Source organism: Melozone crissalis, unplaced genomic scaffold (assembly GCF_028551555.1).
Source record: "Melozone crissalis strain CALT ecotype California unplaced genomic scaffold, PUWL_Pcris_2 ptg000027l_1, whole genome shotgun sequence".
NCBI lineage: Eukaryota > Metazoa > Chordata > Aves > Passeriformes > Passerellidae > Melozone > Melozone crissalis.
This window is the reverse complement of record NW_026535805.1, coordinates 43660364-43686921: the sequence shown is the minus strand read 5'-3', so window position 1 is coordinate 43686921 and position 26558 is coordinate 43660364. Positions and strand designations below refer to the sequence as shown.

At 42.2% G+C, this 26558-nt stretch overlaps 1 protein-coding gene across 1 annotated transcript in view; it reads left to right on the top strand.

Moving 5' to 3' along the window:
- The window catches only part of RSPO3 (R-spondin 3), a 58027-nt gene extending 32272 nt beyond the window's left edge, over window positions 1-25755 (top strand). The window contains exons 3-5 of the mRNA XM_054279822.1: window positions 410-556; window positions 2872-3069; window positions 24561-25755. Of these exons, the coding sequence (XP_054135797.1) occupies window positions 410-556; window positions 2872-3069; window positions 24561-24754 (539 nt within the window). The 3' untranslated portion in view covers window positions 24755-25755. The remainder of the gene's footprint in view (window positions 1-409; window positions 557-2871; window positions 3070-24560) is intronic.
- The last annotated feature ends 803 nt before the right edge of the window (window positions 25756-26558 follow it).

Genomic DNA, 26558 nt, shown 5'->3' with positions numbered 1-26558 from the left:
GCATGAACATTTTTATCTCCTGGAGACAGGAGATAGGAGTGTGGAGCTGACCTAGCCCTTGTGTCCCATGGGGTTAATTAGTACCTATGTGGTGCCAGGACAGGGCAGAAGCACTACAGCGCTATTCTCACGTGCCCTGCTCTGCCTGCCATTTGCACAGGTCTCCAAGAAGATTAGCAGTGTGAGGCTGTTCAGCATCAGGCCATCCTTTCTAAATTCTCACCCATGCCAGGGTCACCTGTGGCTGGCTTCACCATGTGTACTGGCCAGGAAGAAGACCTAACATAACTTGTTTCCTTTGAGGATTGTCTGACATTGCTAGAATTGTGTGATTCTGGTATATGTGAGAGAGCCCATGGCAGTTCATGGCACAGAGCAACAAAGCTGTTGTTTACTGTTTGCGTTTCAGAATGTAAAGCTGACTGTGACACCTGCTTCACCAGAAACTTCTGCACAAAGTGTAAAAGTGGGTTTTACTTATACAGTGGAAAGTGCCTTGAAAAGTGCCCTGATGGGCTGGAAGCCAACAACCACACGATGGAGTGCACCAGCATCGGTGAGTCTGCTCCCCATGTTCTGCCTCGTTTTCTCAGAGGGGCTGTGGGACCTAAGGAAGGCATGATCAGTTACTACACCAGGGAAATGAAAATGTTCTTCATAACAAGATATACTCCCCAGCACAAAACACTCAAGGTATTTCCCAAGTCTGCCACTTCACAAGAGGCACAAACCTGGTTGTGTCCTGCAAAAACAGCCTTGATGCTAAGGGCAATTCTGCTAGAGGAAGGACAGCCAGTTTGGTCTGCCCTGAGGTAGCAAGACATCCATCTCTTGCTTGGTTCCTTTGCTATGCAGCAGCACTAACAGCAGAGTTTCAAAAACCCTAAGTCAGATCCCACACGTAGTTTAAAAAAGATTAAAATACTAATGGCTTTACTTTGGCTCCCTTGTACCACCTGAGCCTTCAAAGCATGTATGCAACAACATTTTGAAGCTTACCTTTTCAAAGGTGAAGGCTAAAAGCTAATATATTAAGGAAACATCCCCCCAAAAAACCTCCAATCTCCAAAATGGTGCGATAATCACCAGACTTCAGAAAATGAGGATTACAAATAGGGTGTCACTGACACTGAAGGAGTGAGATTGATGTCATTGTGACTCACTGGCTGTGGAGAAGAGACTGGCTTTTGTATCTTGAGCCTCTGACTCAAAAGCTCCAATTATTCACACAAGGGCAATTTCAGAGGTCACCACACCTAACTGTCTGCTCCATCCCTCAGCCATCCCTCCAAATGAGAGAAGAACAAGAGATATGTTTGCCTGCGAACAGCTGCAGTTAGCATCCCCCACCATTCAGGGCACACTGAAGCTGTGGCAGGGCTCAGCTTATTTTAGTACATTGGCTGTGAATTGTGAAGGCTGAGGGCTGTGAGCTGCAGTGCAAGCCATAACCTCTTCAGCCACCAGCAACCAGAGAGAGAGCACTTAGGCACAGTCTGGGCGTGATGGAAATCTTCTCCACAGTGTCATGCACATAGCTCTCTCTGGCATCAAGCGTTTTGGAGGGGAAGTAGTGCAGGAATAAAACTAACGTGCAGTAGTTAGGCATTTTCCTTCTCAAATATATATTAGTTCAGGTGGTAGTGTAGGCTTTTATGGTTTTATTTTCAGGACTTTCATCTTTGAAAGAAATTCAGGGGATCATTTTTGTTTCTTGATGGCTGTTTCCAACTGCTGTAGACTCAGCTGCTTTGACAATGAGTCAGTCTCAAAGAGGAAAAGCCATTTAAAGCTATGGAGTAAAACCAGAACCTTTTTGTGCATGTGAAAGCCAATTATTTTAGCAGAAGAGCCCCAGTGTAACATGAAAAAAATTACCTATATGACAACTCACTGGAGGAAGGTCCAGAGATTGCCTAAAGTCTGTTATATTTCTAGGTTTCAGAAAATTTAGAAGCAAATTCTGGATCTGGAAAAATGTTGACTTGCTAATTTGTCTTTACAGAGGAGCAGGAAGTCTCTCCTTCAGTGCTAACTTATAATCTTAAGCATGCAGTTGGACTTAAAGTAAATACATACATTTACTATTTTTTTCAAGAGAAAGACAGCAAGATGGCATAAGAGAAGGATTGCTATTAAAAGCATATTGTTAGCCTTCCAAGTTTATTCCCATGTTTTGTTTACACTCTTTGGATAAGCGTGAAATGTCACATCTTCTGACCTCCAAACAGCACAGGATGCACATTCACATCACTGGTTTAGAAAGGGTAATATGCACCATTCTGAAAAGCTTGAAGCCTCACACTGACCCAAATTCTCCTCTGCTTTGCCTGTTTCTAACTTCTGTATGCTACAGATGATGGGTCTTTAGGTAGCCAAAGACACTTGACTTCCAGTGTAACTTCTTTTGATATCACTTGGTCCTTTATAACTATCAATTTCCCAATTTCTACCTTTGAGACGAGCTGCAGCAGCTTGACCCAATGGCTTCACTCACCTTTCACACAGGCATGACCAAAGTTTATTTCACCGAAGCTAAAAGGGTTTACAACTCATCAAACCAAAGAAAAGTCAGAACAAACGCCAGTAATTGATTCCACTGAGACCAGTAGTGCTGTTATTGCCTTGCTTCAGGAATGTAATTACAAAACAATGAGTAGAAAATAGTAACTGTTATAATTATTTGACATTTTTTTGTGCTGCATATCCTTAACAATCCAATTTCTGTCAATTCATTGCTGCAACTCAGAATTGATTATTCCATTAGCTTTTGCCACCTTTTGGCTGATGCAGAATGAAAATAATGTACCATATGCATTCTGTATACAAAAACATATTGGTCAGTCTAAGTTTATTTTATGTTTATTGCAGTGCACTGTGAAACCAGTGAGTGGAGTCCATGGAGCCCTTGCATGAAGAAAGGAAAAACTTGTGGTTTCAAAAGAGGAAATGAAGTGAGGGTCAAAGAGATCATACAGCATCCATCAGCAAGGGGAAATCCTTGCCCAGCTACAACCGAGAGCAGAAAATGTATTGTACAAAGAAAGAGATGTCAGAAGGAAGGAAAAGGTACCAAGTTATCATCATCATAATATGAGATTGATATTGTGTTGTTTTAATAATTCACACTGGAATTCTTAGGCCTCAATTTCAGGCTTTATCAAAGCTGCCGTTGATGTGGTGGTTTTTGGGGTGGAGAGAATTGTGCCTTTGCCTGCAGTAAATAAAATCCTAACACTGCTCAAAAAATGTGCTTTGTGTGATCTAGAGAGGACAGGGTGGGCCGGAAGGGAAGGCACTTTGTCTCCCAATTCTGTCTGCTGAAAGAGTTGCCAAGATGAAAAGCTGCATTGTAGCGCTCAGAACAAACAGATCCATCATAAAACATGTCAGGGTGGGTGTTGTCTGTTGGGTATCAGGCAGCCAAGTTTCGTGCTTCAACAGAGGGATTCCTCCAAACCAATTCCTATTTCATGCTTCCCCACAAGATTTTAACTCTTGTAAATGCAGTGCTGTGGCCTCTCTCCCAGCCTGAACTCTTTACTAGCTCTGGCTGAACAATATAACCTGACCCTGACATCTGCATCTGGGTCATCGAGTCCCAGCATGGCAGAAAGATCACAGCATTGTATGGCAGACAAGTGAAACTCCACTTGGTTTCACCCAAGAAGCAAGGCTGCCCGCAGAACTGTCCCTCCATGCAAGGCATGGACTTACTCCCCAGCATGGCAGTGAGGGAATGGCATCACATGTGTTAAGACTGGGAGATGCTTAAAAAGTTTATGAAATATTAATTTACATAAATTCCACTCAGTAGATACTGTTGTTTGATTATTCTCCCCTTCTTGCAGAGGGGAAGTTACTTGATCTGTCCTCAGTGAAGTTACTCTGGTTGACACAGGAGGAACTATAGACTATTTCCTTTTCTCCATTCCTTCCATTTCCCCATCTCATCTATTTCTCTCTTTCCTCCCGCCCCTTCTGAGGGTGAGTGGAAGAGGTGGAGCAGCTGGCCCTCCATGTGAACATCTGTGAGGCAGCAGTAGCTGCTGGTACCAAGTAACAACCCCCTGTTCCACTGTCAAATGATGGCCAGGCTTGCTGCAGATGACTTAGGGAAATGCTCAAGGGGCTTGGATCTTCTACCCCTTTGGAGGTTAGCTCATTCTCTGGGGATGCACCTCATGAGAAGGGCAATAATGTTATTAGAGAGGGTCCAAATAAGGGCCACAAAGATGTTGAAGGGCCTTGAGGGGAAGCCATATGGGGAGCAGCTGAGGTCACTTGGTCTGTTCAGCCTGAAGAGGAGGAGATTGAGGGGAGATCCCCTTGCTGTCTACAGCTTCCTTGTGAAGGGAAGAGAAGATGCAGACACTGATCTCTTCTCTGTGCTGACCAGTGACAGGACCAAAGGGAATGACCTGAAGTTATGTCAGGAAAGGTTTAGGTTGGCTATCAGGAAAAGAATCTTCAGCCAGAGAGTGACTGGACACTGGAACAGGCTCCCTAGAGAAGTGGTCACAGCACCAAGCCTAACAGAGTTCAAGAAGCATTTGGACAATGCTCTCAAGCACATGGTGTGGCTGTTGTGGCATCCTGCTCAAGGCCAGGAGTTGGACTTGATGATCCTTGAGGGTCCCTTCCAATTCAGCATATTATCTGATTCTGTGATTCTATAGAGGGAGGATCTTATGGACCAGATAGCTACAGGTGACTCTTCCTCACCCAAGAGCTGGGTATATCCACTGATCTATAGGGCATAGATGTCACCTCCTGCTCCTTGGGTCAGGCAGTGTCCTGAAGAGGTAGAGAAATGTACCTGTGTCAAAAACACAGGTACATAAACCTTGACTGTGTCAAGGTCACAGTCAAGACAACCTATTTACTGATTCCCTGTAGAAATTCTATGGATTTCTATGTTCAAAATGTCCATGCTTGGTTCTGTTTCTACACAGTGGCACAACTTGAAACAGCCTCTGATTAGCCCACTGTAACTGGGGAAATAGTCCATTTTTTTTCCCTACCAAAGCCTGATCTTGACAGAGATGAAAATATAGGACTGAACTGTAATTTTTGGACTATGAAACTGGGTTTTTTTTGAGGCGATGATATTATGTGTTTGCTTATAGCAATTTGGCAAACACTTCAGATTGGACAAGACATTTCTCTTTGAGAAATGCCTGCTGTTCCTGTGTAATAAGAACTTTAGAAGAAACTATTCACGTATTTTGCTATCCATTCTTATTTTATGGGATTTGAGCCAAACCATACTTGAAAAATACTGTGCACCACAAGAATTTGTTCACAATCATGAATCTTTTTCTTCCCTTCTCTTCTGCAATATGCATAAAGGTAGGCTTTTTCCTTCTTTTGAGCAAGTCACAGTCTACATTCTAGCCTGTCTTTTGCTCAGTAGATAATTCCTTCAAATGAGGAACCTGTGTTCCCACTCTGTCTCTGCCTTTGGGATTTGTATGCCTGTGTCTGAGACCTCCTTTTTTTTTTTGTTCTGACATTTATGTTCTCAGTATTCACAGAAGTCTTTCCCCTTCACATTCATTACTTCAGGGAGATGAACTTTTTTTTTTTTTAAGACAGATAATTCTTAACAAAACTGAGGAATATCACACATGAAACATTAGGTTAAAAGAGCATAATTCAGAGATGAATTATGGTGATAGGCTAGGAAGGTAAGAATTAAGCTATAAGTTGTCGTTCTATTCCTGCTGAAATGGGGAAACAAAGCTTTCCAACTTAATCTCCAGGCAACATATCTTCCCTACTGCTACTGTCCCTTATTACACAAAAAGAAATTTCTATTCCCCTTTGAACAATAGAATAATTGCCCAAGAAAGCAAGCCAGGCTCTGTTCTTAAGGCTAGCTGTGCCCTGTCAGTGAGTGCAGAAGGAGGTGACAACAGAAACACTTGAAAGGAAAGGGAAAGTCAATAAGTTTGTATTTACTGTTGAGAAATATTGAAAAGGCTGTTTTGTATTGTACAACTCCCCGTGGCCACTCAGCATTGCTTCAGAGTTGAACTTCCATGGCATTGGCGTTTGAAGCGTAGCAGAGCCGGCAGTGACTAGCAGTGCTGCTAATCTTTTCTCCATGACCATGGAGAGACGGTCAGCTCGGTCACTCTTGGCTGTTTCCATGTTGGATGGATGTCTGTGGCTGAGGGATTTAGGTCAAAGACCACATGATGACGGGATGTGCTCGTCACAGAGGCCTCAGTGACTTTGCTGGAGACGTTGAGGTCAGCGACAGGATGTTACTCAAGGAAGGCGCTGCTATCGCAGAGCAGCAAGGACACGTCTCTGGAACAACCACGCAAAACGAGATAAAGCAGATGAAGGGAGCTTTTTTTCTTTGTTTCCATCTGCTGGTGTGTCACTGGAGCTGATCAGATGTCTTGCAACCCTTCACTTCCCCTTCATTGGCTATGCAATGATGTTTTACTTTGAGAAGATGATAATATTTTCAGAATGGATGCAAACAAATGGGAATAATGAGGATACAAATAGCTCAATTAGCCTAAAAGATTTTTTAACTTATTTTAGCACTAAATTAGTTGATCCCAGTGTGATCTGACATGGCAATTCCCATTTGTTTTGCATACAGGCTCATTTTGTAGGTCAATCTCATCCAAACCTCACAGTAATTTATTTCATCATTCTCCTCTTTTAATCCCATGATGTTGTGTTCTTTTTAGTCTGCATGACTATATAATATTAAGTTCCAGTTTTTTCTTCTTCCTTTCTTTTCCTCACACTTTTTGTTTTGTTCACCCAGTGCAGTGTACTGTAAGTCTTACCTTCCCACACGTAACATGTTCTTGGCTCCTACCCTCCATTGACAGATAAAAATTGAGACACGTGCTTCCCGTATCCATGTCAGTTAATGGCAAATAGATGTCCTGGAAAAGCAAAAGAGCTTTCAGAGCTCCTCAAACACTGCAAATTATCCACCAATATTATTTCTTTGCCTTAATAAATGTGCTCTAGCCTAACACAAGTCCCTCTGGAGTACTGTCTGCAAATGAGATTGACTTTATTGGATGAAAGACAAATATTCTGAAATTCCTATATTCTGCATACAAAAGTATTTGTAGGGAAAGAATTGTATGCTTTCATGACTAATTCTGCCAAGAAGAGAATATTCACCATATGACTTTCTGTCGAGTCCCAACTAAACTTCCCCATCGATCAGAGAATTTCAAGCACTTTCAGAGAATATGTTTTGATCAGTTTGAAGATAATAAAAGAACTCATCAAAATTATGAACAAGAAAGACACCTTAGAAATCTGGGTATTATTACGCAGCTGCATTATTGTAAGCAAATAAATACATTTCAGTTGTTTCTTGTTCTTATGTCGAATTTTTGCACGCTGGTGGTGTTTCAATGTTCAGAAGACAGAAGCAGTATTAACTTAACTGTGTCCCATTCTGTGCCAATACAAACCAAACAAAGTTCCTATTCCTGACAGGCAAAATTTCAAGCATTACACATGAAGACATGGGAGGGTGAATGTAGAATAGCATGTTTCTTTTTCACTGTGGAATGTAGCAGTTGTCACCTTGTACAGTCTGAAAGCAGGATACAGTTATGAGAGGAAGAGGGATAACTTTAGTCAAAATTTAAAAGACTACAACCTCCTGGAGGTAAGGTAGCGTGTCAGCTAATGGTTTAAGCTCTAAGAAGAATAGAGACACTATGCTATGATTCTTTTTAAGTTAACAGCAGGAATAAGAGAGAGAGAAATGCCTTTGAGGTAAGGAGCTGAATTCTAGACAGAGACTGGTGAACAGAAGGGAACTAAGGGAACAAGATTTGTTGCTAAGGAATTTTAATGAGGAAGTGCATAAATTTTGGGTACATAAATTAAAATAATAACTTCTATACTGTGTGACATACAGGTGAGTATAAAACTGCAGGTTCCATTAAATAGCCTAGAGAACTGAGACTCAGCTCATTTCTGTTGTTTGTACTAGTTCTTCCACCTCTTATATGTCCACATAATGCTTCCAAACACATTAATCAGATAATGTCTGAAGAGGCCTTCAATTGGCTGTGGTGTGAGGAGGGACTCCAAGCAGGATGAGTGCATTTCAGGGGAGCCACAGGTCAGCCACAGTAAAACAAAAACTGGATTTGAAAAATACTCATGTTCAATACTAATTTTACCAAGTCTCAGCAAAATCGGGTCAGAGCAGTGTTTTGTTGTGTTGATAAAAGTGTAGTAATGGCTGTACATCTACTTATTCAAATGAATAGGCTACCCCTATACACTCCATACTCCAAAGATAAATTCTCTTCCCTCTTCCCAAGGCAATGGAGGTGCACACCACTTCAGTAATTCCTCAGAGTACTATTTTTAAGCAAATATTTTTCTGATTAAAAAAAAAAAAAACCTACAATTTTAAATATTTTTGGTATTGACTACTTTTACTTAATCAAATTTAAGTCCTAAGCATGGCTATGTGGGAAAGTAAGATATTCCTATCACAGTCCATTCCACAAGTCACATCCTCTCACTCATATAAAGCTCAGTGGCATTTAAAACAAGAGGGCTGGAGCATGCAAGCCAGGGAGACGTCCCAGTACACAGTTCACTCGTGTAACTGTGAGGGATGGGGTGTCCTGTGTGAAGGTCACTAGTGTGGTTATGGTTAATGACCTTACTCCATGGCAGGTCACAGGACTTCTGAAACCTCAAAATGAGCACGGAGCTAATTACTGCATCCCTGTGTTTACATACTGCATATGCCAATGGGCCCTAGCTCTGGCCTTTGCGAGCCTGAGTTACTATAATTGAGGAATCTGTCTTGTGAAGAGTTTGGTTGTTTATTTTCCATTTGTTGCTGCCAAGAGGGCTTCTCATTTCCTTTCCTTGCAAGGGTTTTGACTCTTTAACTTTAACATATTTCCAGCCTCCAATAGTAGGGCTGCTGAGACCGGGAATCCACTAGCTGCAGCACGAAGGGAAATGGCATCCTGGGGATACCCCAGGCGAGGCAGAGCACGGTCAGCACCCAGCTGCCACTGCCACTGGCCAGAAAACATGGGCACAACCTGGAAAAGAGATCTGGAGAGCAGGCTTCAGAGGGAAAAATAAGGCCAAAATGAGTCAAAATGATTTGTGAATCCAAAATTAGCTAATAGAATAGTAGAGGATATACTGACTAGAAATCAAGGGCTGAAAAGGCTGGAAAAAACTATTTGTAACATTGCAGCATTTTCAAGATTTGATCATAAGCAGTTTTGAAAGTTTTGCCAAGTTACTACCTGCAAACAGAGACATTGAAATCTGAACTAATTAGTAGTAATTTTTAATTTCAGACAAGTTATTTTGTTTGTGCTACTGTAAACATTAAGTTCTCATCAAACCTCCCAGTTGTGACAGACACACATGAACCACACAGGTAGTACACCCATGCTGTGTGCCCCTGTATTTATGGTACTACACATGAATGCACACCCTCTGTACATGTGCACCATGCCAAGGTTGTGATCTCTGAACAACATGCATCCTGATGTACAGTCAGGTGAAAATGGTTGTGCCCTCAGATATCAAAATTAGTTTAAGCCCCGCAGGGTGCTGGGCTGACACTGTCTCTGTGCTCCTTGGAAGATGTTCTTCTTTCATGCTACTAGCTCCTCTCTTGCTACCTTCTGCTTCCTCCCTGTCCTGGGGACCCTGGGAGCACTGGGGAGGTGACTCAGATGCCCTGAGGTCCTCTGGAGCATGCTATAAAAAATGTGCTGGACATGCTGTTGATAAAAAGCATCAACCTCATATTAACAGGAATAGTGTCAAAGCTGAGACAGAACTATGTGGTCAATTGTTCTTGTAAGGGAACTGAATCAGAAAAAAGTTGATTGCATTCTTTTATTAAAATGTGAACAATGTGAGAGCTGTCCTCCTCAGATCACTAAACCAAATAAGGGATAGAAATCAGCTCTTTTTCTCTTCTAATCTTCCCTTTTGGTGCCTCCTTGTGCTCCAGAATTGGCTAGCTAACTATATTTTAGATGCCTGAGCTTTGTAGGAAAATCTGAAGGGAATACAAGCCCCTTAAGAACCCATCCTCCTCTCCTTTGCAAAGTATCCATCAGGTATTCATTCAGCACTAAATTTCTAGCACCTACCTAAACTCTTCCCTCTTGAATAAAAATGTTTGGGATTGAAAGCTCCAGCTTCAGAAAGTGAAACCCACAACTGTGTCTATTCCATGAAAGAAAAGAAGGCAGAGGTCTGCTCCGTGCCCACAAAAAGTCCAGGTCCACCTTCTGGCTCGCCACCAGACCAGCTGGGGCTATTCCCTCCACAGCAGATATGACAGGGGAAGAGGGCAGGTCAAACAGAGTCCTTAAACAAACTCCCAGTTATGTTATGCAGGAGTCTGCCTAGTCTCTGATCTTCCTCCCTGGCACAGCTGGGAGCAAATGTGGGACAACTTATTCATGGCACCTTCACCTTCAGTGGCTTCCCATCGTTTCAGGGAGAGGCACACAGGAAACTGGGAGCACTCTCCCCTCTCTGCAGGGCTGCAGGGCAGAGGCAATGTGCAAAAGAGCAGCATGCCATTCTCTCCTATGCCTCATCCCTTCCTTCCTCTGCCAGAGCATCCTCGCATACCCTGCTGGCCTTCTATTACAGCTCGCAGTTAGTGCTGCTGAAGTCCTTCCCCTAACTCCTAGTGATGCAAGGAGCACTTTCTGAGGAAGGGACACGTTTGTCACTGCTGGAAAAGGAAATGAGGCTCTTCTAGGATGTGTGCCACAGTGGGACACCATCACAACTTCCTTCTGTTGATGCAGAGCCCACATCAAGCTGTTTTCTCACTTTTGGACAATCTTGCTACAAAGTAAATGTGAAGGGACGTGGCTGCTGGGAGCAGGCTGTCACCGCCTGGAGACCTAAACCTTTCACTGTTTTGACCTGAGTGTCCTGGAAAGAGGAACAAATGCAAGAGAGAAGTTTGATAGGGCATCTATCAAATTTAGTCCAAGAATGCAAAACATTTGGGGTATGTGAGCTACAGAGTAAATCAGGCTGTGGATGTTTCAAGTCTAATGGCGACACATCCAGCACTGTTTAATCAGCTAAATCCTGGGCTATGGAACACTTCCATGTATAGCAATGCTGTTATAACACTGCAGTCATGGGCAGCATGGCACTCGTTCATTATTGTGTTACAGCTGCCCTCATTTTAAAGGGCCTGATCCAAGACCCACTGAAATCCCATTGACTTCAGAGTACTGTGAATCTAGCCATAAAGCAGGGATTTTCAGCATTCCTCTGTAACAAAGTGAAAACAAAGGAGCACTTTTTTGGCCGCTGCTTCTCCTCATCTCTCTGGATATTTGCCTTTTCTTCCCCACCCAGGCAGCTCTGTTTGTTTTTCCCCACCCAGATCTCTGCATCTCCAGCCTCATTGTCTCTTCTCAGCTCCCTCTCCCAGCCAGCTCTGACACCTGATGTAGCCTTTGGTCTGCTCAGGCTGCCACCTCCCAGCTCTCTTTCACCTTCATAACTTTGAAAAGGGTACGAAGTTAAACACTTGCTGCCATAACCTTGTGTTACAAAGGTCCAAGGAAGCTTCAGAACATCCCCAATTACTACATGGTAACAGCCAGTGTTATTCTCAGAGATCCTAAAGATTGGGAGAGAGGTTGTGGGAATCTCTATGGAAGATTTTTAAGGAGGTTAGACAAACAATCATCGGAGCCAGCCTAAGTATAGCAGCTCAGATTCATAGACTGGTAAGGGACTAGATAATTCTTTGATAAGCATTTATAAAATGGCAACAAAATTTCCACAAAATTTTTTTCTTGCCTGTTGCTTTCTGCAAAACTCCCACAAAAAGGCAGCACACTGCCTATTTACAGAGCACAAATCCAAGTATCCCTGTCCACTGACATCAGTATGAGGCCTCCTGCTGTCATTTACCAAGGTCAGACTTTTAGTTGGGCCTGACTCAAAGAACTGAAATCAACTTTTCATCATTTTTGTCCAGTTTAGTCATTTGCATTGCAGAGATATCTGTTCATGTTTCTCTTTGCATTCACCAGCTTTGAATAATTGTTACAGGAAGAGTAGAGGGCTGGATTTTCTTGCTAATTTATGAGAGATATAAGGTAGCAACTCTCTGCCAATGAAAATGTGTCATTTTTAAGAGCAGATGAAGATATGGTCCATGAGGGGCATATTGCTGTATGATTAGGCCTGAAAAAAAATGACAGATGCAAACAAAAATTCTTTCCCAGTAATTTTTGTTGAAGCAATTCTGCAGTGACAAATTATTGGAAGAAAAAACCCAACGTTCTTAATTTAAAAATGTGGTGGCTGTGCAAGATTCAGAAAAAGCATTTTCTAAATCTTCTGTTCTTAGTTTCTTGAAATTCAAAATGGTAGCAAAAAAATTAACTGGTGTTTCATGACAGAAACATATACAGCTAACATTAAGGTCAGAATTTGACAATTAACTGTGGGGATTTTCTATTGTTGTTTTGTTTTACAAGCAAAATGACCCAGTAATGAAATTTCTCAATTCTAATCTAATCCTCCCCAATATCTACAGCAAACAGTAGCCCCAGTGTAAAGATTTACAGCTACAGTTATGTCTCTGCTTTGTTCTTCAGCATGTATTTACTTCTGCCCATTTGCTTTCTGAAATTCTCTCTCATTTGTCATCTGAAGAACTCCATTTAAAAGGAAAACAGGCTTCAGACATGAAACACAGCTACATTCCTGAAACATGAGATGAACAACCTTTAATTCATGCAACCTTTCATTTACAGTAATGTTTAATGGATGGGCTGGTTTCATTATGGACAATGCCTCTCCCTGTCATTAGCCTGCAGAAAGGGCTAAAACTCTTAAGCATTTAAAGGAGCTCCATTTCAGGCTCAGTATTCCCTCCTCCCCTCCCTCCCCCACTCCCCATCACCCCTTGTGACTGCCCTTTTTCTAAGTGCATAATCTAAATGCTACACTCTGCAAATTGCACTTATTGCTGGCTTCGAGCGTCGAAGAACCCTTCTGAGCACTTTTTATACAAACCCTCACAAGGTCAGAGTTGGAAAAATCTCAGCTGGTGGACTTGGATCCCATGAGCTAGTGACCATTTATAATTAATATTAATGAATGGCAGACGACAGATGTTTATTGCCTAAGCAGAAACGTGCATTGCTAAACCAGAAGTATTTAGTTTAAATCCAGAGGAACTGACTTTATTTCTTGTATGGATGTGGGCTGGTGGTGGAGAAGTCCAGTGAGTGATCCAGCCCTTGCTACCTTTAAGCATGAGCATGGAAACAATAATTCTTTAAAAAAGAATCCTGAGCCCTCTATTTGAAGTACGACATTTGGTCCTTCAGTAAGAACTCTCTGTGCACTTTGGCAGCTCTGATTTGCAGCAGTAGTGGTTTTTATCCATAGAGTCTAAAGCACCAAAATTAAGGAACTCTTACCTCTGCTTTACACTGGTGGAACCTGAGAAAGTAATTTAAATATAGTATTATAAAGAAAAAAAAAAATCTTTGTCACTGAGAAAAAGGATTGCATTCCCAGACACAGCATATTTTTTGTTGCTGGATTTTTTTTTCCATAGTAGTCTTAAATTAAACTAAAGCTATGATGCATAAATCTTTCAAGTTTAAATGTGACACAATGGAAGATGTAACATGGAGATGGAAGAGTCTTGTCTCTGTGAATACTTAAGGCTGATGGAATCTCTGGTTTTGATCTGAAAGAAACTCTTACAACACATAAATTAACTTCCTGGACATAGAGACATCTTGGGTAACATTTTCAAAAAGTAAACCAGCAATTTCAAGTAACTTCTTAGAGTTTCTGGTTGAGGTTGGAGTAAGAGTCTATTTGTTCTGAATCCCTTGGACAAAGCATCCTGCTCCTTATAGTATCTTGCTACAGTATGTGTGCACCAATATTTGCTGTTTTCTTGATCCTGAGATTTTTACACTATCTGTAAGCTGTTTCTGAGTATGCCATTCCAGACCCTTGCAAACTATTATTTGGTTTGGTGGCTGCAGGTTGGTCTCAGGTCTTATAAAAGAGTGCCAAATGAGTTGCTAACAAAAGCAGGTAGTGCTTAAATCTGTAGAAATAGTGAGCAATTTCTGCTTTTGGCTGAAGCAGAATTTCTTGGAGTAGGCAAGAAAATGATTAGTTACTCAGTTTGAAAGAGAAGCATGAACATATTTGGTGACTACTGTACAGTGGGCTTCCTCACCTGGAGGCAGGAAGCCACTGGAGAGAGAGGCTGCTGATCCCCACAGTCCCAATTTTCCCCAGAGAGGCTAGAGAGGATCCTGACTTTGTGCAATACATCGTTGTACCGAAAATATCACTTGCTGAACTTTTGCATCAGGCTCCTTAGAATCTTTCTTGCATTCCAGCAGTTCAGCTCCCGTAGCCAGCCCTGCTGTACCGGCTACACACACAGCACAGGAACACCGAGGGGTGTTACCATTTTACCAGCACTGCTGTAACACTCCCAAGGCACCTGCCAAGCTGAAAAATAAAACATGCAAGTTGTGCTGAATGGCCATTGTGCACTGCTGGCAGGATCTGTGTGAGACAGGACACGGGGCAGATCTCCTTGGGGAGCTGGATCAGGGGTTCCAGACCTTCCTTAGCACCTGGGCGTGCTCTGTCATGAGAGGCTGCATTTCCTCCAGTCTTTGGGCCACAGGGACTTGCCTGCATCCATCTCAAGAGCATGGCAGTCAGTTTGTGAAGTATCCTAAGTGAAATGGGCTCCAGTGATGCACTGTCACATGGCAAAATCATTCTTCACATTCCACTTCCAGCTACTCATAAAGCTGGCTGCTCACTTCAGTGTGCAAAGCTGTGTTACTACAAAAAGCCCTAAATGCAAAGTTCATCCTCAGAGGAATTTAAAAAGAATAAACTTATCACATTCTTGGGGAAGGAAAAAAAAATAAAAGAAGGCAAGACAGCCTGGATAAAATTCACACGGACAACTCGTATCTGTGATTCATGTTAAATTGAAGAATTACGAGCAACGTTAAAATATTTGCATTCAAGTTCCTTTTGTGCATATCCATCACAAACCCCACTTAGAAATACTTTTTTAATACTTTATAGGCGTTGATTTTCCAAAGAAATGGAAAATACCAGATTACCAGAGTCATCACATTTCCCAGAAACTTGCTGATTTCAATGAAGTCCCAGTTGAAAGTAGGCAGGTTTTTGAAACAACCTTGCCTTTGTGTTAGGTTTCTGCCTAGTATCCTTTCAGCTTGTCCATTGGGTTAGCCTCTGGCAGCCCACCTGGCACGCTGACAAAGACTCAACAGCCTGAAAACCTGAGATCCCTTTGGCAACTTAGTCCAAGATTCCTAGGCTTCATTGGGCTAAACTCTGAATCCTTCCGGCATATAAATTCCCTGAGCCTTTTTCAGAGGCAGCCCAGGAGTCTTGGTGATCCCAACGTCCTTTTCCATAAGCTTGTCTCCACCTGGTAAACTGCCAGGTGTTCTCTCAATAGGTAAGAAAAATCCTTCAGAAACACATGGAGATGGCCAAAGTTAAATCTCATGTCACCCTTTTAGACAGGGAACTTTTGGAGTCTCGGATCCACATGAAATTTAGAAGCCTGACCTGTCACTTTAATCAATGTGAAAATGTATTTGGAAATATTGGCACTACTTAGAGAGGGGAGGATCAATGCTTTGGCCAGCTGAAACAGTACACACACACTGGAGACACAAAACAGAAAGAGGCAGTCAATTTTCAACACCTTGACTTGAAAAGTATCCTTGGAAACAAATTCTCCCTTCAGTTACACCAAACACCAACCTTGGTGACCTCTGTGTGTTTGAGCAAGTACAACACAGAGGTCAGAATCGGGCCTCTGGTGAATTTTGATAAAAACAGCCTGCTTCTGTGCTGATGGATTTGCTGAGAGGAGGATCCATCAGGAGCTGCTGACCCCCTGCATGTTACCTGCTGCTGACAGGCTGATCCAGCTGTTCAGCTGGACTGGAGTGCACAGGGACTCCTGTCAGCACAGGTGTCACCCCAGGTAGAAATGCAAACAAATAATGCTCAGAGTGCAGGGGACAAGTGAACCGTGCCAAGAGAGGCCAGAGGGCATCCTGTTGACTCCTCATCTTCCTTTACCTTCCTGGCACATCAGAAAACTTTAGAAAATGTAAGGAGAGGACTCCAGGAGGAGGGTATAGGTGCACCTATACCAGCAAATGAAATGGTGGAAGATGCCCAGGCTCCCTGGTTCTGGTGTACAGTACCAGGGCAGGAACTGCTGGCTTGATTCAAGTGTTGGAGTCAGCACTTGCAAAATGCCTCCAGGATCTGTACCCAATCACCAGTATAGCCCAGCTCTGAGTCATGGCTGATAATGGAAAAAGGCATTTCTTCGGATGCACTCAGATATTGGGTTCATATAAGCATCATCTGAATTACCGGGCTCCATTGAGGCAATCAGTTTAAGTAAAGCCAAGGAAAACATCTTTTCTCACTCATCCCTCCCTTCAGAGCACACTGAGCACAAATTTGAGAACTAAAGAAATAAGTTTCTTTAGTTTTCTTCTTTTCTTCTCCATTTTTCTATTGTACTAGAAAGAGTTTAAATGCCTGCTGAGGCACTAGCATCTGTCTCTTATCATGTATAACTTTTCTTGATTATTTCTAGAGCAGCAGACTAAACATGCAACTCTGACATAATGCAGCATCACATTTTTATTTCTGGTTTGTTCAAAAGACTGCACTAGCTGAAATAAGTCTCTAAAAAAGACTGTATTTATGACCTCAATCCAAGCTAATGGGAGGGCTTGGATTATTGGTGACTAAAAGGAAAACAGGCTATTAGAGATTTTTCTCAATATCCTGATGCTCTAACAACAGGGTAAGGGTTTTTACTACCAATGACTATTATTCCCAAAATTTGTTCTAGTTCCTGATTCTCCAAGTCTTCAAAGAGGCCCATCAAGTGGATTTGGACACTCATGGGTCTTTTTCCCTCTTTTAGGAGAACTGTGAAAACCCAATTCCATTCAGAAGTCACCATTAAATGTCTCAAAAGAAGAAAATGCCATTTTCCTTAATACCGGCATGGTCTAGGTAATTTCCTGTCCTAAGGAATAGAGAGTGATTTTCTGCTCTGCTAAATTGCCATTACTTCCCTGTCTTTGGAAGCTGTGTTCAGACTTTATAAGCTGCGGGTTCTTATAAAATGAAAACTGTTACGAAATTACAAAATTGGTGTTGTTAGCATGTTAATCCTGATTAAAACAAGGCTGCTAGCAAATTCCCTTAGTCCCAACAGACAAGCATGAAGGGAATAAATCCCCACAAGCATTTGTTTGAAAAGGCGGCAGTAAATGTCTCCACAAACAGCAAACAGAACTCATTATAGGAATCCTCCTGCTCTGGCTGCTTCTTTGACTGGAGGATATTCTATTTTCAGGTACTGGCAATATCTTTTCTATGGTACTGGAAGGGCACATCCAACCAGTTTCTATTGCAAGAGGTCATCACAAGCCAGGGGCTTTCCATAAACCTTGCTTATGAGCTCATGAGTGTAGAAGTGTCATTTCCTAACCATCCACAGAAATTATATCTCCTGACTTCCAATACACCTAACAGGATACAACCTTCTCCTTATCTCCTACAGCAGTGAAAAACCCGACATCTCCTGTCTTGGTGTAAATAACTGGGTCAGCCTCCTCCCATTCCTCTCTCCCTGCTTCATGCCAATGGCTGTGGTGCAGGCCCCAGCTATTTCTGTATTTGGAAACAACATTCTCATTCCTGCTAATGTGCCTCCTTCAGCACTGTTCTTGCAAGGACAAGCTAGCACACACAATGTAAATAAGAACATTTTTCAAGTGAATGCAATCTAGTAGCCCAGATCCTATTTTCAGAGGCAAACAAACCTTAAGGATCCTCATACAAAGACATCTAAAGTCTACATCTAGAGAAGTATTTCCACTCTTCAGAGGAGATAGGACACATAAAAACAAGTTAGTCACCAAGTCCCATAATACAGTTGTTCAACCATAAGTATCAATAGCTTTTGAGTTATAGCATCATCATAGAATCACAGGATGGTTTGGACTAGAATGGGCCTTAAAGATAATCTAATTCCAATCCCTTGCCATAGGCAGGGACACTTTCCACTAAACCAAGCTCTATCCAACCTGGTCTTGAACATTTCCAGGAATGGGGCAGCTACAGCTTCTCTGGGCAACCAGTTCTAGAATATCTTCCTCAGATTTAATGAAAACCTATTGTTTTTCATTTTAAAGACATTCTTCCTTCTCCTGTCACTACCTGACTTTGTCAAGCCCCTTTCCATTTTTCTTCTAGGCTCTCTTTAGGTAGTAGAAGGTCACAATTAGGTCACACCAAAGCCATCTCTTTTCCAGGCTGAACAATCCCAATTTTCTCAGTCTTTCCTCATAGGAGAGGGGCTTCATTCCTCTAATCATCCTGGTGTCCCTCCCCTGGACTTGCTCTAAAAAGTCAGTGTCCTTCCTGTGCCTGGGACCCCAGGGCTGGATGCAGTGTTCCAGGCGGGGTCTTACAAGAGAGGAGGGGCAGAATCCCCTCCCTCACCCTGCTGGCCACGTTGCTTTGGATGCAATCCAGCATACCATTGGCCTTCTGAGCTGCAGGAGCACATTGCTGGGTTATGCCCAGCCTCATCCATCAGCATTCCCAAGTCCTTCTCAGCAGGGCTGCTCTCCATCTGTTCACTGCCCAGCTTGTACTGGCACTGCGAGTTGTGCCAACACAGGTGCAGCACCATGAACTTGGTCTTGTTAAACCTCATGAGATTCCCAAGGGCTTTTGAGCTTGTCCAGTCATCTTGGATTATCAAAGATCACTACGTAGAACTATGGATATGACACATGCCTTAAGCTCTGTATCCATCTAGACTGGTATGGAAACCAGGTAGGCTACCATCATGCATCTCAACAGCAGGAGAACCAAGGTTTGGCCAAGTTACTTGCTCCTTGAATGTTTTTGTAGATCTTAGCACTGTTAAATTTTTTACCTCTATTCTCTTCAGCATTTGGAACAACTGCAGCAGTAAAGCAGGCCAGGAAATGCACTAAGTCAGGTAGCATCTAGATTGTTCTGAAGTTGTTGACCCTCACACTCTGGTTACCCAGAAATCTAGTGATTATAAAATAGGGCCACAATAGGTAAGGAAAAAAAGAAAAGAAAAAAAAAGACTGCTGTGAAAAAAGTTATGCAGTTATGCTGTTTAAACTTCAAAAAGACATACCAGATGAATCAGCCACTTGTGGCTTGGGAATGAAAGGAGAAAGTCCATTGCATCACTGGGCAGCCGGGGGTTTGGAGGGATGTTATCTTGGCAAGTAGTGTGAGTACAGGCTATGTTCCAGAAAAAAAATGTGTCACTTTTCTTGAAAATGAGAATGATCTGCTCATTTGCATAATATGGCATGACTGTATTGTTGACAGAGCTAGAATAAGGGAGTTCAGAGCCTGGGGCTTGCTTCTCCTCCTGGCTTCTTTGCTCAGCATGGTTTCTTTGCGTCATGCTGTTGTTGTCCAGGCCACATGATGAGGAAAGCATGACAGACTTTTAGTCTAAAAATGCCTCTGAGAAGGGTGTGGACAGGTGGGAAGGAGAGCAATACAGTGTAGTGGCACTTAACCTTTAGATTTTGTCCCTGTGCCTCATGGGGTACAGAGGGATTGGGGCACTGGTACTGCAGCACCAGTGCTGACAGCGCTCTGGTAGCCAGGAAGCAGCAAGAGGTCAGACAAGGCTGTGAGGGGTGTGAAAGAACACTGTGGCATGTTACAGCAGTGGCTTGTGGTCTTTAATTGCAGCTTTTCAGCTTATTACAGTGTAGTGGGGAGGATTTGTGGTCCCTGGTGACAGTCACAGTAGAAGCAGTGGGACCCTTCCAAAGAGGGGCCTGTTACATCAGTGCCTGTAATCCCAACAGGAGCAGTGCCATGACCTTCTTGCTCCTTTTGCTCTCCCATAGTAAATGTCATCATGGGAGTGATGAAAGAAATACAATCATCACAAATGTCTGAGGCCAGATTCTCATCCCTCTGGGATTTCCATGAAGCCTACCCTGTAATACTTCCCCCCCATCAAAGCGAAGCAGTTTGCACAATCACATTTTGTGTCTTCCTATGGTGGGAATTGGGATTTCAGCACCCAAGTCCCCTGTAATAATTTCAGCTGAAAATAATAGGTGGAACTAAGTGACAATGCTTAAAGCATAAGAAATCTGTCACCTGTGGTAGTTAATCCATGTCAGCCATGATGTCATACTGTGCTTTTGAGCACCAACGCCTCCCAAGTCAGGGTCAACGCATCATCCCACTAATCCATAAAATACTGCTACAGATCTAGTGGAAATACCACATCTGAGGAGATAATGCACAGGCTTCTCTGAAATACCCTGGCTTGTTTAAATAGATGTATTCAGGCATGGATTGCGTAAATACAGACTCAGGAATTTCTTTGACCCGGGGCTATAAAATATATTACCAAGAACTCAGCACCTTGAATCTGATTAGACATGTAATTATATTGTTATCCAAACTAATTTCATGTCTGCATTTAATTTGAACTACTGCACTTCTCAAAATTATAGCAAGTCACTAGATTTTCATCAAGATATGAATTTGCTATTATTAGAAGTACCAGAAAACTCACAGTGCCTGCAGATCAATTCTTCCAGTACAGTTGTCTGTACAAAGCTTTAGTTCCAACATAAAAGCTACTTTAACACCAATTAATTACTATATTGTAATATATATTGCAAGTATTATACATTCGTAATACAATAGTTATTAATGTATTCCATTCGTAATACAATAGTGCAATAATATCAGAGATGTATTAGATTCTCACGAATACTTCTCTGATATTATATATATTCTCTTCATAAGCAAAACACTCTATTGGAAAATATTTCATCTCCTGTCTAAAAATACTTCGCCTATTTTGTTTTTTTATTTTTAATTTTGAAGGGTTGTGTTGAATCTATAAGAAGAAATAAACGTTAGCAACGTTAGTGCATCATAGCATTAATTCCGTGACTCATCGGGAAAGTTCACCCGCAGGCAAAATAAAGACAAGACAGGCGGTAGAGCGGCAGGAAGGGCACGGGCGAGAGCTTTGGGACACGACCGGAGGGGACAGGGAAGGAGGGGACAGGGAAAGAGGGGACAAGGAAGGAAGGAACAGGGAAGGAGGGAACCGGGAAGGAGGGAACAGGGAAGGGAACCTGCGGGAGCCGCCCCCGCCCCGCCTGGCGCGGAGCCGCGGCGCCCCCGCGTGGGCAGCACGGGCACTGCAGCACTGCCCGGGGAACCGGCAGCGACCGCACCGAGAGAGAAAGCGAGAGAGGGAAACTCGTGTGCGTAAAGTGTAACAGGCTGCAGCCCGGGAGAACGTTCTAACAAGAACATTCTTCGTAAATGGAATTGAAATTCAAGGAGAATCTATTCCTCCAGGTCGTGTTGTTGCATCGTTTACTTCTTCACTGAGTTCCAACATAGTTTTAATAATGGCCTTGCCATCTTCTTCAAAGGCAAAGTAGGTCATGGAAATATAGAATGGTTTGGGTTGGAAGGGGCCTTAGTCATTAGTTCCAGCACCCCTGCCCTGGGCAGGAACACCTTCCACAAGACCAGTTTGCTCCAAGCCACAAACGCTTCCAGGGATGGTGCAGCCACAGCTTATCTGAACAACATGTTTCAGTGTCTCACCACCCTCACAATAAAGAACTTCCTCCTAACATCTAATCTAAAAATCTTCTCTTTTAGTTTAAAACCTCTCCCCCTTGTCCTATCACTATCTGTCCATACAAAGAATCATTCTCCATCTTTTTTTTATACTCTCTCTTTAGGTACTGAAAGGCCAACTCGTATTCAGAGATGAACTTGTAAACATAATGGCCCATGTAATTTTTGCACTTTTCATTTCACAGATAGACAAATGCCCAAATTTTCAATGAATTTCCATGATATCTGGTACCCAGTTCAATGTGCTGCTAAGAAGAGAGTTTCAGCAAGTAGAAGAAAGCAGAAAAAATATTCAGGAACAAATCTCTGGGAAGAAGAGAGAAGGGATATGAGCAGGGAGGGTGATGTACACAAAAATATATCCCAATGCTAGCAGAGAACTGCTGGTAGAATCTTCTCTTGGGTCTCAACTGAAACACAAACTGACTAGGAGTAACATTACACTGTCACATAAAAATTTTCATTTTTAAAAATAGTAGTGAAAGGAACAAAAGAACGAGCAAAGATGACCCTTCTACGCTATATTGCTTTACCATAACAGTATAGGTCTAGAGGGCAGATCTTTTCACAAATGGCAGCAGAATGGAGGTGGTAACATTAAACCATGTACAAACTGCACAGAGGACTCCAAACTAGCTATCCTTAGAGTAGAAGAGAATTATGACTTGGTTTTAAGTATTTTCCAGAGATCAGTTTTCCTTGTCATTTGTTAAGATACCAGCTTGATTAAAACAGAAACAGTAAAGCTGTGCCTAGATAAGTCTCTAGTTAGACAAAGATATCTTATTCTTAGTATATCCACACACATGTAAATACATATATCCTGGTCCATGACTGAATGGGAAACCATTACATGTCATTCCAACACACTTAAAGAACTGTGGCTGGGAAGTCACAGCTGAATGATTTTGGCTAATCACCAAGTGAGTAATGTCAAACACTGAATGTCTTGACAGTTTCCATTCAAACAACATTTCATCTTGGGCCAATAGTATTTACAAACCACTGGAATGAAATCCCATACTGTCATTTATCCATTAGTAAGAGACAGCATTACAGCTGGGTAAAATGCAGACTTACCTCTGCATGGAAGTCTCCCAGTTCTCCCAGTGGTGGTAGCTCTTTCTGAGCCTTCCACACCAGTTCTGCAGGTCTCCCCTGCTCACCTCTGGGCATCTTAGAGGGCATTTACAAATTCAGAGAGGGATTCAGCGGGTATGTGGGTGTATATTCAGGTAATCTCTAACTGGTTCCCTGAAGTTTAAGGCGTCCTTTTACATTTAAAGTTTTACTGTTCCAGTAACAACAAATGATAAAGTCAGATATTGGTCACTATTTAACGTGTGTATCCAAACTTTCCCCTTCTCTCCAGTCCTAGGCAGTGGTGGTAAAGAATGGAGAAGGTGTAAAATATTCCCATAGAGCTACACAACAAGAAGAGCATATTTTCACATCTTGATCTTGCTCCTGTCTTTCTGCATTCTCTTCACCTCCTCTGAATCTCTATTCCTTTATCTGACCTGCACCCTGAACCTCCTTGGATGGTTATCTGTTCTCAGAACAAAGCCACTTCCCCTGCAGCTACTCCCTTATTGTGACATACTCCTACAGAGCTCAGTGAGGCATCAAAAACCACTGACTTTGAGGCAGGAATGGGCAAAATTGATAAAAATTTAGCACCCTCAACAGCAAGAGCTACTGCCAGGTTTGTGGAACTCCCCCCACACTGGTGTAGGAAAGCCTGGATTATCTCTGCTAAAGTTTAAAAAAAAAAAATATTCTCTCTGTAACAAAGAAGGCCAGATTACTAGTATCATTATTGAGATACCATGAAAGAGAGTTTAGCCAAGATGTTTTTCAATACTTGTCCAGAAATTTCTCCATGTAAGAAGGCATAGGGGTCAGTATGACATTCTATCAGGAAAGTCTCCAGAGAAGTTGCCTTTGAAGATATCATTGAGATCCATCTAACTGCAGGTGAATTTCAGCTGCATAGCTCAGTAGTTCCACACAGACAAAAATCTAATCTGCTTTAGGCTCGTGTGGACTTACAAGTTCAAGCCAATGTGATTCCTGCACTGGTTTGTAAAGAATCATAGAATCACAGAAATGTTTTGGTTGGAAGGGATCTTTGAAGATCACCTCTGCCATGGGTATTGGCATCTTTCACTAGATCAGGTTGCTCAGAGCCCAATCCAGCCTGACCTTGAACAGATCCAGTGATGAGGCATCCACAGCTTCTGTGGGCAGCCTGTTCCAGTGCTGCACCACACTCAGCATAAAAAATTTCTTCCTCACGTGCAACCATAAATGTACTCTATTATATCATCTCCACAGCCAATATACAAAGTTTTAATGTTCCTAAGGGGACAGGATCCTTTATGGGAGAGGTCTGTAGCAGCAACAAATTCCTCAACATCTCAACCTGATTTAAAGCAATAAAGTATTTGAATACCTAATTATGTGACAATGGTCTAGAGTTTGAATTGAGACACATTTTAGCCTGAAGACCATCACACACCTGTGCTGGAGCAGACACTCTGCAATGGGATTCATGTTGCTATACCAAGAATCCCCTGGGATGTGGGTGTGGTGATCAGACATTTCCAAATACTAGTGTCCAGCTCCTAATGGGAGCTGCTAAACCAGGGCCGGTTTCATGGGTCATGGCAAAGTGACGGACTCAGAAATTTCAATAGTCTGAGCAAATCTTCTAATGGGCCATATTTTCTTTTCAGGGAAAAAAAATAAGGAGGAAAAAAGGAAAAAATCCAACAAAGATGAAAGCAAGGAGACAAGACAGGAAGGCAAAGGGCGAGCAGCCCGAAGACAAAACCGAGAACAGAGGGAAAGCAACAACAAAACGCAGCCGAAGAAAAGGAAAGCCCCAAGCAAAGAACAGGACCTGGCACCAGCTGACACTGCACATTAATGGTCCTCCATGATTGTTTAAGTCTTATGATGCTGCTATCTCTTCCAGATCGCCCTGACAGGTGTTCCAACCATTCAGGCCGCAAATGGACAATGCTACCAGTTATTATTAAACTTTAAACAACATTCCAAATACTTCCTATATTCTCCAAGCAACCATAGTTTATTAAAGAGATTGACATGAGCCAAGGAAAAAAAAATCTAAAGATGGGATCCTTTAAAACTTGTTATATTATATGCTTCCATGCATCTGTAAAAGGCAATTAAGAAATTTTGTATATAATAATAATAGGGTATAAAATATAGCAATATAATAATGAATGACTTTCAGATGAACAATGTTCTTTTTCTTTGTAAAATATTTTTCAAGTTATTGTTTAAGTATGAGGCAAGAGATATGTCTAAATCAAAGATGAAAATCGTATCCCTTCATATATTGTACATAATTAAGAGAAGGAGGAAAACATTTCTGAAGAGCCAGTAGGAGCCCAAGGTTTTACAACCTCTGGTGGAGCAGGATGGGATTGCCCTGTTTTCCTGGTCCATGCTCCAGACATGGGTGAGAAACATCAGGAGAAAGCCAGCAGGGCTTCAGCTGCTGAGGGATAAGAAGCAGAAGCATCTGCAGCTTTGAAGACTGAATCCCTGAGGCAGAAGGAAACTGAGCTGAGCTTGAATAACGCTCTTATCTGTGGACAACACAATGTTTTCTGGTCTAAACAGTGGTACCGTGTGCTGTTTTATGCTTTTTATACCTATGTGTAACTTAAGTCTACATTTCAAATCTTCTGGTGAATGACAAATCGTATTTGTAGGAGACAACGTTGAGTTAATAAAACCCAGAAAAGTAGATCATGTAAGTATGTGTTTTTCACAGTGTTGGTGTCTTTTTCTGCTGGGGAAGGGAATAATTTCATAGCTTCACAGACTGAAGAGGACACAACTTACACCCACACTGTGCATCTAGCAAAAGAGTATCCACGAAAATAAATTTACCAACGTATACAAATTACAAACTTCTGTCCAATTTTACTTAAATTCCTATTCTTGTTCTTCTCTCTGACACAGCAGAAGTGAAAGTCTCCATTGCTCAGTGGACAAACCAAATCCTGTGGTACCATTCAGGTTTGTTAGAGGCTAGAGCAGCCCACCAGTGAAACACAGGTTATGCTACACACTGATTGCTGCCCAGAAATGGACTTACCCTTTCCAGAAACATGTTGAGGAACCAACATACCTCACAATTTGTGTTCTGTTGCCATGTTTTGCCCAATGACAGCTGTCACGGGGATAGCAGCCCACCCACTGTGGAGTGTGGACTAGAACAGGTGGCAGGAGTCAGTTCCCCTCCCTGTTCATTATTTCTGTTTCTCACAGTGAGTTTGACTTTAAAAAATACTCTGTCCAACACTGAAGCCTGTCTCTCAGGCTGAGGACACCTGAGTGACAGGTGCCAGTGACTTTCCAAGTAATATCCTAATCATCCAGACAGCAATGTGGGATGGTCTCCTACAGTTTGCTTTGTAAGAGCTTTGTCTCTAATGATACATGTAGATGCAGTAGTCTAACCACATGGTGTTTAAGGCTTCCACAGTTTGCCTCCTACATTAATGAAAATTAATTAAAACTTTCTGTAACTAGTCCCTGATTTTATGCATTTATTGTATTTTTTCAGTCTTTCAGAAGACTGAAGGGCTGAATTTTACAGAGATGAGTATCATGTAACACTCCTCACACAATGGAGTCTGAATGGGTAAGAGAGCAAAGCAGGGTGTGCTGAATGCTTGTGAGGGGCACCTAGCAGA